Raw genomic sequence first — 17170 nt, 5'->3', positions numbered from 1 at the left:
CGGATGCCCGTCCCGCCTCCTCCCGACCCACCTCCGGGTGGCCTCGCGGCGGGCCCGCGGGTGCGCGGGGGAGGCTGGCGGTGCCAAACTGGCAGGGGGCGTGGCGCTGGGGGCGGGGCCCGGGCGTCGCGCGCGTCACGGGCGGCGGCCCCGCCCCCGGGTCCCTACGCGGCTCTCTCCTCCACCCCCGCCTTGTCCGGCTGCTCGCTCAGTTCTCACTCCACGTTCCACGCCGCGGCCTCGCTGCCCCGCGAGAGGCAGCCCCGCGCTCGCTGCGTGCGCCCGCGCGCCTCGCACCTCGCGCGCTCGCCCGGCTCTCCCCACGCGCGCGCGCCCCGCGCACGGACACACGTTCGTTTCCCCTCGCGCCTTCGGCTCTCGGCGGCGGCGGCGGCGGCGGCGGGCGGACTGCGCGGGGCCACACCGTAGCGGCCGCCGTGGGCTGGCCGGCCGGCCATGGAGGCAGATGGGGCTGGCGAGCAGATGAGACCGCTACTCACCCGGGTAACCAGCAGGGTGAGGGCGCCGCGGGCGGCGGGGTTCCTTGGCCGGGGCGGGGGGCGCGGAGCGAGGCAGACAAAGGCGGGGGGGCGCGGCGGACGTCGCGGTCTGGCCACCCCGTCCGGGCCCCGGCGCCCCTCTACCGCCCCGCGGCCGGCGCGGCTCTCCATCCCCTTTGTGTGGCGGCCCAGGGCGCGGGTGCGAGGGGCGGGCGGCGGCGAGCCGAGGAGGCCCGAGTCGGGGCGGCCGGCAGCGCGCCGCGCGCATCCTCGCCACCCGTATCCTCGGCGCAGCTGGGGCGAGACCCCGGCGCCCCCGCAGGGCCCGGCCTCCCTCCCGGGACCCCGATCCTCTCTTCCTTTTTCTCTCTCTCTAGTGCTCGTCCCCTCAGTCCCGTGCGCCCTCCCCGGCCGGGGTCTCGGTTCCGGTCGCCTGGGCGCTGGAGTTGAGATGAGCCCCTCGAAAGCCCATCTTCCTCCTCCCTCTAAGGAGGCGCTGGCTCCACCTGTCTCTATCCCCAGGCGGTGGTGAAGCGCTGGGGTGAATCTTCTCCTTCCCCCCCTCCTCCCTCCTCCCGCGTCCCTCCAGCCGGTCCGCTCTGCGCTTTGTTCGGTGAGTTCTCCGGCCGCGTGGACGGCCGCCCTCCCTCCTTCGCGGCCAAGGCTTCTGGTCGCTGCTGACGGTGCCGGGCCCGCCTCCTCCTCTTTTGGCGAAAACCGGAGGCGTCTGCGCCCGCCGCGGGCCAAGTGGGAAGAGGAAGGTGTCCGCAGCCTCCGCGCGGCGCCTCCTTTCATCAGCCCGGCGACATCGCGGTTCCCGGAGGGGGCGGCTGGCTCTGGCTTCAGGCGCAGCGGCCGCGGGCAGTGGGGGTGGGCTTGCCAGAGATCGGCGTGCCCCTCTGGGGTGCTGGCCCGCCAGCCACGCCGCGCTCCGGAGACGGACTTCCTGCTCTCGCGCGGGATACATGTGTCCCCAGCAGTGGGGACTCTCTTCTCCCTTCGTCGCTCCCGGCTCAAGGCGCATGGAGGTGTAACACATTTTCCGATTCCCCGTTCTGACTCTGTGACCAGCAAAAAGGGAGGTTTGCCGTGAAAAAATTTTCCAGCCTTTCACCATTTAGCAGGAAAATTGCTTTTCACGTGTTGGTGTTCATGATTTTCCTTAGCACTCCCCGCCCCACCCCCGCGTCCCCGAGTCTTTTTAAGGATGATGGTAAGGCACTGGAGAGTAGTCATTCATCATTTTAGTCTGTTTCATTTATAAATTTTCAAGACATGGAGAAAAACTGAATCTCTAGACAGTGAAGTCATTATGGAGCAGTGGTTCCTGAGGTCATTCATAGTGATGGTCATGGAATCTTCTGTAATTGTGTGCCCTTGGAATAAACTGTCTTAGCACCTTCTCTAATGGGGTGTATCACGTAGTGTTGTTTGCTCTTAAATGTATTATTTGCAAATTTTCAGTTCGGACCTGTAAAGAGCACCCGAGTTTTCATAAAGCTGGATAGGGCCTGTGATGTCTTCTCAAATATTGCCTGCTTAGCTAGCAGAGAAGCACATGATCATGTCATTGCCTTCCAAATCATTCATTCATTCATTGCAATAACATTTGGAACCTGTTGTGTAGTTTCCAACAAGACAGAACCAGCTCTACTCAACAGAACTTACATTAAATTACACTTACAAGTGACTCAGGAATGATCAAACACTATATATCTTTTTAATTTAAATTCTTTATTGTTTAAAGTATTATGTAAGTCTCCCTTTTCCCCATTGACCTCTCCCTGGTGCCCCCCCCCCCCCCCTCCATTGATTATGCTCATATGAATGCATACAAGTTCTTTGGAGATCAAAGACTATTAATGGCATGGCAGGGGAGCCCTTTGGAAGGGTCTGCCTTCTAAATCTTTGGGGAAATACGACTTAAGGAAGTAAACATACAAATCAGAAATACAAATAAAATATAAGAAACTATTATACAGTCACAAAATAGGATGGGAGAACAGGAAAACTGGTTTAAGTAATAGAGAACACTGTAACTTGAAAACGGACGAGAGGAACTATTTACTTACTGATTTTTTTCCTCTTCTAGTAAATGAAAGTCATAAAAATGGAAGGTAATTATATTCATCAGTCGTAACTTCTCCAACTCATGCCAACTGCTTAGCATAGCCAAAAAAAGGAGCATAAAATTCATAAAATGCTACCTTAGGTATGTAATTATGCAAACGTTTTTGAATAAATTGGTGGCAGTTTATAGTCTGAAATTTGAGCTCGTCTGTTTCATAATTTAGGCTCAAAGATTGTTTTTCCTTCTAAAATTCTGTAATTTCTCATTGATCATAGTTTTGGGATAGAGAGGAAAGTCATATCTTATAAAAATACAACCTTTGTTTGCTTTGTTACAAAAACTTATCATTGTAGGCCTCCCTTAGAATTGATTTAACTCTCAGTCTTATTTTCTGGTATAGATTAAATCCTGTTAGAACAAGTAGCATTGTTGAGAAGGTTCTCAAGTCTTAGCAAATGTTCTTTTAAACAGTACCTGATTTAATACAGCTCTGTTACCACTGCAATTTTGGGGCTGTCCCATGAATTTTATTGTAAGATTTCATTCATTTTATGAGTATCTACTACATGCCAGGCACTGGGGTTAGAGGCAAACAAAGTACTAGACAGAGACCTAACCGTACTGAATTTATTTGGGCATGTGTAGTGAACACAGGGATAGCGCTTGCATTCTTCCTAATTTCATTTGCGAGCACCAGTTAAAACATTTTCATGAGTCTGCTAGAAATACATTTTTAAAAAGTAGTCACTGGAATAAATGAAAGATATTAACAACCCAATATGAGTTCAGCGGTGATTGTCAAGTAGGAGGTTTTTGATAAGTCTGTAAGTATCTCGTTCAGCATCTGTGGTTAGCTGTTGATAGTTTTAGAGATAATGTGTATCCCAGGCATAATATCAGGATTTTAAGTTTTTTTGCCGCCTTATGGTATATCTGGGGACCACAATCCATTGAGTTGTAATAAGGGGGAGACAGCAAATCTCTTAGCTGTGCAAATGAAACTGTATAACAATTAATTGTGTTGTGTTGAAGAATTGTTTTTTGTGATAATTGAGGCTGGGAAGTACACAGATTTTCTTCTAAGAGAGCTTAGGCTATGAAAATTAGAGTGTTTTGTAACACTAGACTCCTGGTACTTGAGTAGGTTAAAATCGAAAGCCAAAGTAACCTGGTGTTGGAGGAACCTGGTATATTATTTCAGTGGTATGTGGTGTGCTAACCAATATATTCTAAAACCTTGGTAGTTAACACTTGTCAACATCCTGTGGTGGGTTGTTTTTCTTCCTCTTTCTTTCCCCTTCTGTCTTACTGTATTTTACCATAAATATGATCTTTGATAGGAACTGCAACTGACAAAAATGGGCCATTAATATAAAAAAAAAAGCATACAGGTGATTCATAGGGTTAATGTTATAGATTAGTCAGTCTGGCTTTTGACTTACTATATTATAGCTTCCTTTTATTGATGACGGGTTCTTTCTCTAGGTATCACTTTTTGAGCATATAGTATTTTTAGTTTTGCAGTAAGAATGTATCAGTAGTAAAGATTTGCGTTTACATATAAGAACGCAGTTAGTCCCCCCTTTCCTTAGCTCCCCTTTTGAATGAGAAGTTTTGATCCCTGTGTAAAGCAGGTAGCTATGCCAACATTCTAGTTTACAATGAAGTTTGCCTCTATTTTTGTTTAGCAGACAACTTTGGGTATTTTGTTGAGTGACACGTGTGGAATTTTACAGCTTGGGGAAATTTAGGATTATTGGAATGATAATGATAACAGGCCATGAAGGGGTCTGTGGTTGGCATATTGTTATGGTAGTGTCCCGCAGTGCTGCTGCTAACAGTCTGCCTGAGGGCAGAGGGCTAGCATATTGGAGTAGTGCTGGGTTCTAAATGAGTGGCTCTCTGCTTCCATGGGCTAGGCATTTTTAACTAAATGCTGAGATGAGAGTGGCTAAACACTTCTTCAGCGCTGCTTAAGAAGATGATATGGTATGTCGTAGATTTGCATTTTTATCTGGAACTAATATGCCAGCACAGAAAGGTCCTAGAGTGGCTATTTTAAGATGATTTTAAAATTTCCTTTTAAAAAGGACATTGTAAAATATTTCAGTTTTTCTTAAGCTGTAGTTTGGATTTTAGTAAGTTCATTTAAGCAGGGGTTGTTTTCTTTTTTTGACAGTATTTGACTCAACGGTAAACCGCATTTCACAGTGAAATAGAAAAGATGCTTTAGTGTTTTAAATATGCTTTCCCACAGTTACTTGATAGGATTTACTTTGCTTGCTATCATTAATTGTTAAACATGATCCATGTGAATATGCTTTCTTTGCTTTGCACCAAGTACTCTTCATGTTGAATTCTCTGCTGTTTGTTCATTAGCTTTGCATGCAAAGTGTTCTGGGTTTCCTCTTAGTATTTGGAGTATTAATGGTGCCATAGACAATATAGCACTGTCTAGTTTAAATTGCTTTAAAAATAGATGTGACCATGGTGACAATGGATGGATCCCAACGGTTCATGAAGCCCCAGAAACTGAAAAATTTTATGCTTATATGCATTCTTTCCAGGAAGGGTCAAATAACTTTACATTCATATCTCAAAGGGTCTTATAATTAAACCAGCTAAGGAATGCCTTCTCCAAAAATGAGCTCAGCTTGCGTTTGTGCCTTCCTTAAAAAGTTCACACTCTTATATTTTGCTTAAACAGAAAACAATGATTATTACATCCACCCCAGTATTTGCTAAAGTGTGTTTTGCAGAATACAACATCTACAGAATGTTTTGCCATAGAATCTTTCTAAAGCCAAATAAGTTTGGGAAATACTACATGCTATACTTTTTGGAGATTTACAACATATAATGGTATATTACATTGTGTAATGGTATACGAGAAATCTTGTAATAAATACCTTAAACTTGGATGGGGAGAGAATGCAGCCATGTGAGGTGGGACTTTCTAATGGTTCTTATAAAATATGAGCAGTAGGTCACTAATATGTTGTATTTTAAGTTTAAGAAGGCAAGTCCTGCGATATTGATAATTCGCTTTGTTAAAAAGCAACAGGAGAGATTTGGGAAATGTATCACGTAAGAAGATGCTTTGGAAGCAACCTGATAGGGCACTAGTTGAATAAATTATGGTATATTCACACCATGGGATACTATGATACTACTGGTATAAAAAAAGAATGAGGATGGATGATCCCTTTTTACTGAAGTGGCAAGATCTCTAGGATAAATTGATTTAAAAAGGCAAGGTGTGGGACAGAGAATCCTGTACAGTGCTTTATTCTAAGTGGGGGATAAGAAAGTATAATTGTATTTACTAGTATTTGTTTGTGTGTTTTTTTGTTAATCCTCGCCTGAGGATATTTTTTTCCATTGCTTTCCTGAGAAAGTGGAAAGGAGGGAGGTAGAGGGAAAGAGAAACATTGATTTGAGAGAGACACATTGACCACATTGACTGGTTGTCCCGCACGCACCCCAATGACAGGCCAGGCATGGAACCCGCAACCCCGGTACGTGCCCTTGACTGGGAATCAAACCCCGAGACCCATTGGTGCTTGAGCTGTTGCTCTAACCACTGGGTAACGCTGGCCAGGGCAGTATTTGTGTAAATGTACTGGAAAGATAAACAAAGACCTAATAAAAATGGTTGCCATAAAGGGTGTGAGGGGGACAGGAATTGAAACAGGAGCAGGAATAAAATTTCAGTGCATACCTTTCTATACAGTTTCAATTTTTGAACCATGCAAGTGTATTATCTATTCAGTAAAGTAGGATGATCTGTTATATTGCTTTATATCAGGGTTTAGCATACCCAATGCTTTTCTGAGAGAGATATGACTGTTGATGTAGATTAATATACTAGGAACTGCTCCACTCTTTGTTATTAAGGTACCACATAAATACTAAAGTTGTTAATGCAAGGCTCAGTACAACCACATACTACATGCCTAATGATACTGAATGCACAAGTCCTTCGGAAATTTTGAATTTGCACGTTACTGATGTCCTGAACCTCCTCTCACTTGCAACTCCTTTCTAATCAGGGATTTAGACTAGTTGAGGAGTAAATAGATGGCAGCATGGGGGAGGAGACTGAGGTTGCTGTAATAAATGAAGTGCCGTAGGCATAAGGAAATAACTGCTTGCTTACATGTATGATTTTAAACTTAGAAATTTTTTTACTGAGTGATTTTTATACTTACCACTGACTGAGGATAATAAATATTTTTGAAATGACCCAGATTAATTACAATTAATTGTTGAGATTACGGTGGCACAGTTGCAGGGGGCATTCAGTATTCGCATATTTCTCTGTTTTTGCTCCAGGAGGCACCGTTTACCTTGAGTACAGTGGAACATGGTCACTCCTGAGTTGTGCAACATGGTTACTACCAAGCACTGCGGGAAGACATCTCTGTAACCATAGGTTCCTCATGTTGTTACACATATTCCATGTGCAATGTCTGTCCCTACACTTTAAAAAGTTAGGTAAAAATAAGACCAAAGAAATGATTTCCAGTCTTTAGAAGCCAATATTTGAAAAAGGTAGATAGCCATTTTTTCCTCTCCTGCAAGTATTTTTCTATTTTCATTTGGGTGTAAACCGCAGTGATGTTCCGAGACTGCAGTACCTCCCATGAAATAGCCTCCCCTAAAGCTTCCCGCACTCCTCTGATCTAGGTGGGAGGAGGTACATCATGTTTCTCACGTTGATGCGAATCACTGATCTAGAATTTATGGTTTTGTCCTTTGCTGTGGGCAAGTTAGTGAAGAACTGACTTTTTTTTTAATCTTTATTTTTGAAAGTATTACATATGTCCTCCTTTTCCCCCCATCGACCCCCTCCAGGCCACCCTCACCACCCCCAACCCCCCCACCCCAGGCCTTCACCACCCCACTGTCTGCGTCCATGGGTTATGCATATATGATTACCCCGCCTTCCCTCTGAGATTCTGCACTCTGTTCCATGCTTCCATGTCTCTGGATCCACAGTGAAGAACCGACTTTTTAGAGAAAGCCTGCTTTGAGTTATGCATTTCATTAAGCATCTGTTAATCACTTATCATCTGTTATAGATGTGAACTCATGGGCAGAGAGGCTTTTGAGAATTTCTCAGGCCATACAGTTAGTAAGAGGCTAAGCCAGTGGTTCTCAACCCTGGCTGCACATTAGAATCACCTGGGAATCTTGTTAAAATCCTGATTTCTGGGCCTCATCATTAGTAACAAAGAAACAGAATTTCCGGAGGATGAGGCCCAGAAATCAGGATTTTAACAAGATTCTCAGGTGATTCTAATGTGCAGCCAAGGTTGAGAACCACTGGGCTAAGCTGAGCTTTGAACCCATGGTGGATGCCAAATCACTGCTCAGCCCCTCATCTGTAGGCTGGAGTAAACAGTCAAAGATCCCTGTTTGTCAGTACCACTTAAAGTTAAGGATATCGGATAATTTTACTGGTATGATACGTGAAAGCTCGGTTTGTCTCAGTTAATCGAGTTGACTGTAGTTTACTTCTCTAAGAGGTTTCCTTATAACTTTTGTGAATTTGTTGCTAATGTTATAGCAAATATTTCAGTGAAATTTGCCTCTGCCTCCAGATTCTGTGGGGGCTGGGATAGAATTTTTCTGGATCATTGCTAAATCCTCAATTAGGTCTCTTCCAGGGTTTAACACATAGAAAGTATTCAGTGAATATTTGTTCAGTGGATGAATGCTAGCATAACATGAAATGGTAAGGTTGAAGTTGAATATGCCTCTAGTTAACTGCTTAATCAGTCAGTTAATAAATTAGATAGTGCTTTTGTGGTTACCATGAAGACTCCTACTTTGCTTAATATAACTGCCAATAGAAGAGAATGTTTCTTGCCTTGGTTCTATTGAAGGGGGGCAGGGGGTGCATTGGATAAATACAGCTTGGATTGATTCTGAAGTAAGAGTACTTAACATTTTTTTTTTTCTTAGCCTGAGATAGAGTTTTAGGCGAAGTGAATAATAAACACATTAAAATGAAAATTTTATGACTTAAGATATTTTCACAAGTTTTAAATACATTTAAATTGATTGTTGGAAAGCAGAGGGTGGTCTAATTATATATTAATACTTGTGTAATATTTGCTTTAAGAAAATCAATGACTTTTAATGTATATGTCTATAAAGGACCAATAGCAAGACAAGGGATTTAAATGCCAGATACTATGCCAGCTGTTATGTTATCGGTTTGAAATTGTGCTATTTTATTCTTTAGAACTGTCACATAGAATTTTTTTTTCTGCTTGTCTTTTACTTTTTATGGCTTTTGAGGTTTGTGGTCTCTCTTCCTTCCTGGTCTTTGCGTCCCTAACTTCCCAGTCCATGCGCCAGTGTTTGCACAGGTGATATAACTGGCCGGCGCACCGACTCAGTCCTTTTAGTAGTATTCTGTACTTGTTTTTGTTTTGCTTATAATTGTTCCCAAATGACCTCCTGATATGTTCGGGAAGAGCTTCCTCATCCATTCTTGCACATGCCATTAGCAGTATCATCAGGATAATGTTCTCTTAGGAGCTTGTTTATATCTGGGCAAGTTGGTCTACTTTCTGTTAGGAATAAGGGATTCATTCAGACTAAAATTGGCCTTCATTTGGTCTCTCATTTTATTGTATTGGACTGTTATTATTAGGTAATAGGAAATTCACTAAACATCCACAAGCCCCAACCCTCATGTTAAAAACAAGATAAAATTTGGGGGTAACTTAACAACTTAGCCTCTGGTGTAGCAGGTACATGTTTGGGTTTCAGATACACCTGAGCTCCCTGTCCCTAATCTGCCACCAGGTGACCTTGGGCAGCTAACATCTTTGAGTTTCTTTCTTTTTTTTTTTTTTTTAAATATATTTCACTGATTTTTCACAGAGAGGAAGGGAGAAGGATAGAGAGTTAGAAACATTGATGAGAGAGAAATATCGATCAGCTGCCTCCTGCACACTCCCCACTGGGGATGTGCCTGCAACCAAGGTACATGCCCTTGACCAGAATCGAACCTGGGACCCTCGAGTCCGTAGGCCGACGCTCTATCCACTGAGCCAAACCAGTCAGAGCTCTTTTTTTCTTATCAATAAAATTGAAATTATAATATCTACAGAGCTTCTTCAGGATCAGGGAAAAATATATACTGTAGAAAATGATAAATGTTTTCTTGGAAACTTGTTATTAATTACCCTGTGGTTCTTGTGAAATACCTCATGTAACAAAGTTCAAAGAGTTACTGTACATATTGATTGAGAAATAGATTAAAAAATATCCTTAAGTCTTGAGGTCTTCTGGATAGCTCTGTGGCAAAGGGTCATGCATTAGGTAAAACTGTCTTCCTCCTGTGTTTCTCCTTTGCTCCCACACTACTACCACACCCAACCCTTCTGACACCAGAGGTGTGGGGGTTTTCCCCACACCAAGCAATTCTGGGACACCAGCTGGGTGTCCTACAATTCATCTCAATTCTGACAGTACCTACTTGGAGATAGTATTAGACCCCAAAGGTCAACCGCTCAGTCTCACTAGGCTACCTCCCTCCCCTCTTCAGATGCCAATTGCAAGTCCAGGTTGTCCCCTGTGCTTCTGGCTGATGAACTATAAAGCGGAGGTTCTACCACCTCCTTTGATTCGGTTGATTTTTTTTAAATATATATTTTATTGATTTTTTACAGAGAGGAAGGGAGAGGGATAGAGAGTTAGAAACATCGATCAGCTGCCTCCTGCACACTCCCCACTGGGTATGTGCCCGCAACCAAGGTACATGCCCTTGACCGGAATCGAACCTGGGACCCTTGAGTCCGCAGGCCGACGCTCTATCCACTGAGCCAAACCGGTTAGGGCTGATTCGGTTGATTTGCTAGAGCTTCTCACAGAACTCAGGAAGACAGTTTACCAGTTTATTCTGAAAGGGTATGTTAAAGGATACAGATGAACATCCAGATGGAAGAGATGTGTAGGGGAAGGTGCGGGAAAGGGCATAGAGCTTCCATCATGCCTTCTCCAGGTGGGCCACTCTCCCATTGCCTCCACCAACTGGAAGCTCTTTGAACCCTTTTGGGATTTGCCATGAAAAGCTTCATCTGTAGGCATGACAATCATTAACTCCATTTCTAGCCCCTCCCCCCTGTCTGGAGAATGAAGGGTGAGGCTGAAAGTTCCAAGCTTCTAATTAATCATGGTTTGGCCTGTCTGCTGACCAGCCCCATCCAGGAGCCTACCACAAGTCACCTTCTTAGAACAAAAGATCCTGCTATCACCTAGGAAATTCCAAGGGATTTAGGAGCTCTGCGTGGAACCAGGGACAGAAAACAATATTTATTTTTTATATTATGTCACAGGTTAGATAGTGGTTATTGAACTTAGCATTACAGCTTAGCATTCAATTTAAAAGAATATCATTACATTTTGACAAAAATGTTTAGAAGTTTGAAGCCTAATACTTTCATTTGATTTTAACCGTTTGACAAAAGATTTAAAATGTGAAATAGGTCTCTCCTTTTAAAAGTAGAGTACTGCCTTGGCTGGTGCGGCTCAGTTGGTTGAGTGCACCAAAAGGTTGCCAGTTTGATTCCTGGTCAGGGCAGTCCATGCATGTTCTGACCTAACATTGATGTCTCTCTCTCTGTCTTCCCCCTCCTTACCTCCCTCCCATTCTCTCTAAAAATCAATGGAAAAAATAATCCTCTGGTGAGGATTAACCAAAGAAACAACAACAAAAAACAAGTTTGATAGAGATAAGATATAAATAAAGGTAATTTTATTGATTAGAAATCAAAACAGAGTATTTTAATATAATGATCTTATAGTAAAATATGGGCCCCCCAGAATTTAGAATTCATATTGGAACTGTGATGGGCAGAGGTGGGGGATAACATCATAAAGGGGTGAGGGAAAGAATTTTCATTTAATTTTATTTCAGATCACAGGAAAATGCCAATAGCATGTTTTACATAATTGCATTTATTCAAATTTTATGTTAACTTATTTTGCTATTATCTCTTAATTGCATTGGTTTAGCAATAAATGGGTTTAAAAGTTTAAGTGATGAATATTGAGTGAGTTAGCCATGGGGTATTGTTTTATACTTACAGGGCCTATGTTTCCACAGATATGATTGTGAACTTCAAGGGGCCGTTTATAGTTTGGTGGCAGTGAACTTCAGGTCATCGGGGATCACTGCATCTCTGCATCTACAGTAGGTGGAGATACCTGATTGGAAAAATAAATCATGTTCATTGAGAACATTTTTGTAGAAAGCCAAACTGATATCATTTCTGTTTTATTTTTCAAGCTGCCTCAAGTGAATGCACATATCCTATATAATAAAAGGCTAATATGCAAATTGACTGAGCGGCAAAAAAACCGGTTGCTATGACGTGCACTGACCACCAGGGGGCAGACGCTTGACAATAGGAGCTGCCCCCTGGTGGTCAGTGCACTACCACAGGGAGAACCCCACTCATCCAGAAGCTGGGCTCATGGCTGGTTGGCGCAGCGGCAATGGCGAGAGACTCTCCTGCCTCCACAGAAGCACTAAGGACCCCTGGGGGATGTCCTACTGCCGGGAGCGGGCCTAAGCTGGCAGGCAGACATCCCCCAAGGAGTCCCAGACTGTGCATGAATGTCCTGGACTGGGCCTCTAGTATTATAATGAATGAGCATTGGTAGACTAATTTTGTTTGGGTCTGTTGGTAGGGGTTGTTTACTATTCAAAGCCTTAGATCACTTTAGAGTACAGCTTCTGCTTCTGTTTGTCATCTAATATAAGTGAACTTGACCTGTGGTTTACAGAGTGCAGGTCTGGGGCCTTTAATCAGAACTTTTTACTCACTGTGTTGATTGTGAATTAAAAGTTTTAACTTTGCTCCCCCTCACCCCTACCCACACCCGCCCGCCTTGTCCTCCATTATTCTGAGTAGCTATGGAACTAAAACTCTGACCAACCTCTGCTTGTTCAGCTTTTAAAGTAGTTGTTAAATAAAACATAGGGAGGGTTTTCTCAAATGTTCATTCTCTGAACCTTCTCTACTATTTTCAGAACTGCAGGTTGTGACTTTCCATTGATTTGAAAAAACGATTTATTGGATTATCACAAGTATTTAAAGACTAAAAGGCAACAGAGTAGACAGTAACAGAACATGTTGCAGGTGGTAAGGACACATAGTGTGTGAAACTTGTTTGTCTTATGTATACATACATAGACATGTAATCAGATATGTATGTGCTGTATTTCCAGAGCTTGCTATTAAATGTATTTCTTCTCAGGGGTTGCTATTCAAAAAGGAAGAGGAAATTGATTTCTGTAGATGAGCATTTGATTACATTCTTTTGGGATAATATACATATATAGTATAACATGTATATATCTATATATCTATAAACATTTCCTCATTAAAAATTTTAACATTCAAGTAAGTATTGAGATTAAACATGTCTAAATGCTACATCAAGAAGTTTTTATATTGGAAAATTTAACTTCATGTTTCGTTAACAGTAGCTTACTGGTTTCATGTATATAAGTGAGGTGTCATGAGAAGGAAGAACTGCCAGTGGATTTTCTCTGTTCAATATCAAACTCGCGTCAACTGTTTCAGCTTTTAGACTCATGGACAAAAACAAAAATTGGAGTATCTGAAATTAGAAAGACTTTGTTTAGTCAGTTTGACCCAGAAGTACCAGAAATAGTGCAATATATTGAATGAGATCATTTGGAAAGGACTTATGGAAAACTCTATTGATAAAATCTTATCTTTAGGAATGTAGCAATTGAATCATTACTCTATTACTGTACATTGACTGCTTTGAGTTTTTGGAAGAGGCAAGATGATAAGCATGGAATGCTTAATGACACTGAACTATAATTCTTATATATTTTATGTGTAAGTAAAAAATAGAACAAACTTGAAAGACAAGTATTGTTTATGGTGTAGGATAACCCTAGAGAGTTAGTTGTTTTTTTTTTAAGAGAATTCTGAAGTACATTCCATTGGGTATAACAGTTTATGATGTAGGAAGGAATGAGAGATTCTGTTTGATAAGCTATAATTTAAAACTCTGTATTTGCAGTTTAAGTATCTGAAAGTGAAAAAAGCAGAATAAGTTCCTGTATGATTCTGTTTTTTTTTTTCTTGTTGTGTCTTCAATGGAAGGAAATGTAATATTAAATATTAATTAATATTGAATGTTGAAATAGATCAAAAGTTAGTATTGAATGTCTCTTGGAGGTGGAAATTAAGGGTAAATAGCTGGTCACAAAGAGCCTGCATTATATTTGGAATAAAAGTATTTTTAGGTATCGGAATTTCTCTTTTTATAAAAGCCGCTTCTTACACAGATCAGTGGAATGATTATCCCTAAAAGAGGTAAATCATTTTGCAGGAATTGGACAGCATCTAATTGTTTTTCTGAGACTATCAAGTGCATAGCAACACTTCAATTAGTGCCCTCGGTGTTTGGTTTTTTAACTGTAAAGATGGTTGCAGTGAAAATTATTTCCACATAATTGAGATTTAGGTTCTTGATGAGTTTAAATGTGGGCATGGCTATCATCTTACCAGAAGTTCTCTAAATTACTGCAGTTCTAGAACTGAGTCCCTTTAGAGCAGCGGTTCTCAACCTGTGGGTCGCGACCCCTTTAGGGGCCGAACAACCCTTTCACAGGGGTCGCCTAAGACCATCGGAAAACACATACATAATTACATATGGTTTTTGTGATTAATCACTATGCTTTAATTATGTTTAATTTGTAACAATGAAATTGGGGGTCACCACAACATGAGGAACTGTGTTAAAGGGTCGCGGCATTAGGGAGGTTGAGAACCACTGCTCTAGAGGTTTTCAAGCATAATCAGTGTTTGAACTTTTGTTGACTGTTAGGTCCTCAATGGAAGCATTATAGGAATTTATGCCTCTTTATATTTTACAGTGTCATTCATGGGATTCAGTAACCAGTATTCGCCCATAATTTTTATGCTTTAAATTTTGAGGCTCTCTAGTTGCTTGTTTCCCCACCCCACTATTTGTACTTTTTACCATATCCAGTTACCATTCATCACCCATGTATATTTTATTTAAATACCTACACTGTTACCAATTTTTTCAAAATCTTTTTTTTTTTTTTGAAAGGTATTCATGCAGAGACTTGTCAGGGCTTTTAAAAATAAAATCATTAAGTAGATGGTTTTTCTTACTTTTTCTTTCTGTGTTCTTACTTGGAACCCCTGCGATCTCGTGCTTTGGAACCTCACCTAGACTTGCCCACTGTGAACAGTAGCCACCGCCTTTCTCATTCTTTGCATTTAAACACTCACTGCTGCTCAGTGCTGTGTGAGAAATTGAGACAGACATCCCATAAAGATTTACTCTTTCCAGGGTTCAGTAAGTTCAGAGGACATGATATTTGTAAAAAGTTAAAAAATAATATTTGTACCATAGGGGTATCTGCAAGTGTTAGTCACTTTGTAAAATACATTGATTTAAAAAAATAATCTTCAAATTTACTATAAATGAGGGTGATGTGCACATTTTTGATATTTGCTAATAGTTTAACTATTTACTCATGTTGTGAGTAAAGTAGAGAACATAACAGGTCAGAACATAACCCTGTCAGTAACGTGTAACAGTATAATAACATTGTTCCTATTCTACACGTGAGGAATAAAAAGATTAGGCCTCTGCTCAGGGTCACATAGCTAGTGGGTGGAGGAGTCTGAGTTCAGACCCAGCTCTCAGGCCCCAGAGCGGGGCGCTGAATGCCCTTGACCATCTATTAATAACCTTGCCGGGGACAGTGCTCACAAAGCAACCTAGAATACCTCTTATTTTGTGCTTGGTAGAGTATCTTTTTGTTAATATGAATGTAAACATTTATTTGACTGTGCACTGGATATGGCTCGTGTGTTCTAAACGTTAAAAGGTCATGGTTTTCCTTGTTATTTAGCCAGTTTTTCCCCTCTCACTGCTGAGAAGACTGATTAAAAAAAAAGAACGTTTTTTATTATCTTAGTGTATGTGTTGAACATATAAAACCCTGCTCTTTGGAAGCGTATGCTGTATAGCTGAATTACCCTATGTCTGTCTTCCCTGTTATCTACTAATGTTCACTCCCCGTCTTGTATTGAAAAAGTTGGCACCTGACTCAGTCTTCTTGTAGGTCTCCCAGGTGAAGGCCTTGTCATTATGGGTTGTTTGAGAGTGAAAAATGGGGTGATCTGTTTTAGTTTGTTGATTTTTCTCCTCGACTGGGACACCCACTCCCATTCTGTAATGCACATGGATGGCCTCATGTGCTGGAGCGTCTCTAGATGCCAGTTCCTAAATTTGGATATTTAAGTCTGACCATAATCTCCCTTCCATCCCCAGCTCTCTCACTCTGCTTTTTATTTTTTGAACTTTGAAGCTCTTCAATCACTTAACTCACCTTTTTGTGTGTGTGTGTGTGTGTGTGTATTTTGTGTTTTTGTTTTTTGTCCCTCTTCGTCCACTTATCTACGCAGTTTAGAATCCATGGCCCAAAGTTAGCAGAAGATACCAGAAGGGGACTCTACCCACTGCCCCTTTCACTTGGATAACTCAGCCGACACTTGACATGTCTTAAGTTGGTCTTATCAAACCTCTTTCTGAATTTCTTAATTTCTTATCAGTGAATGGCACCATTGTCTGACTCAAATTTGAAAGTATGAGCATTATACCCAAAACCCACATCCCGTGGATTCAGCATCCTTATCTCTCTAATAAATTGACTTCTCTCCGTACTTCCTTTGACTGCCATGGATCATGCCTCTGTCATCTTTTGCTTGAAATAATGCAGTACCTTTCCAGTGTTAGGAAAAAAAACAGTATTCTAACTATTGAGGAAAAAATTATTCAGTAACACTTGTTCAAGAATGGCAAAAGCAGCCTTTATTTAAGGGAGGACATTCTGATGGGTGTAGGGAACACTACCACGAGGGGAGAGATTGGACTCAACTCTGACTCTTAAAGGATAAGTGGGCACTTACATTCAGGAAACAGGTGGAGGTCAGGGGATGGAAAGTTACTCAGGAAACAGCAGAGGTAAGGGGGATTCTTGTTAGACCAACTCAGTGGAGTTGCTGAAGGCAGACAGGACATAAACTCCAGGCTGGGTCAGATACCGACGATTAGGGATTTTCCTTAAAATGATTTAACAGGATTCTTGCTCAAACTGGATTCTCCAAGGACAGAGAGGGAAGCCAAAGGTTGGCTCTGAGCCTCATTCAAGTTTGGTCAAAGGAGAGAGTCTTTGTAGGAACTGATGAGCTCCTGAGTATAATTCTTTAGTGTTGCCTTGATAGAGGGATTTTGTACCACTGATGATACTCCCCATCGCTCTCAGTTTGAGTTGAAAACTTACGTAGGCCCTGGAAGGTCTGGCTCATTTTTCTCCATCTTTTTCTGTCGTTATTGTTCTTTCCTCCTATTCTACATTTCAGCCATATCCAAATGATTTTAGTTATTTGAATATGCTAGAATTATTCTCATCTCTGGATCTGGGCACTCCTAGCCCAGTGCCTAACACACAGTAGGCACTTGTTTGATGATTAAGTGAGTAAAGGAACAA

The 17170-nt window shown here is 41.9% G+C and overlaps 1 protein-coding gene across 7 annotated transcripts in view; it reads left to right on the top strand.

Annotated features, from left to right (window-relative positions):
• Positions 1–203: 203 nt before the first annotated feature.
• The window catches only part of SLC4A7 (solute carrier family 4 member 7), a 94243-nt gene continuing 77276 nt past the window's right edge, over positions 204–17170 (top strand). For 4 of the 7 annotated variants that reach the window (XM_036332800.1, XM_036332798.1, XM_036332799.1 and 1 more), the window contains exon 1: positions 206–516. In XM_036332800.1, the coding sequence (XP_036188693.1) occupies positions 457–516 (60 nt within the window). In that variant the 5' untranslated portion in view covers positions 206–456. Of the gene's footprint in view, positions 517–11558; positions 11786–12628; positions 12741–17170 lie in introns of those variants that run through there. The other 3 variants (XM_036332797.1, XM_036332801.1, XM_036332796.1) reach the window with 3 other exon arrangements.

Source organism: Myotis myotis, unplaced genomic scaffold, assembly GCF_014108235.1.
Source record: "Myotis myotis isolate mMyoMyo1 unplaced genomic scaffold, mMyoMyo1.p scaffold_m19_p_13, whole genome shotgun sequence".
NCBI lineage: Eukaryota > Metazoa > Chordata > Mammalia > Chiroptera > Vespertilionidae > Myotis > Myotis myotis.
The sequence above is the reverse complement of the archived record's forward strand: the minus strand, read 5'-3'. Positions and strand labels throughout refer to the sequence as shown.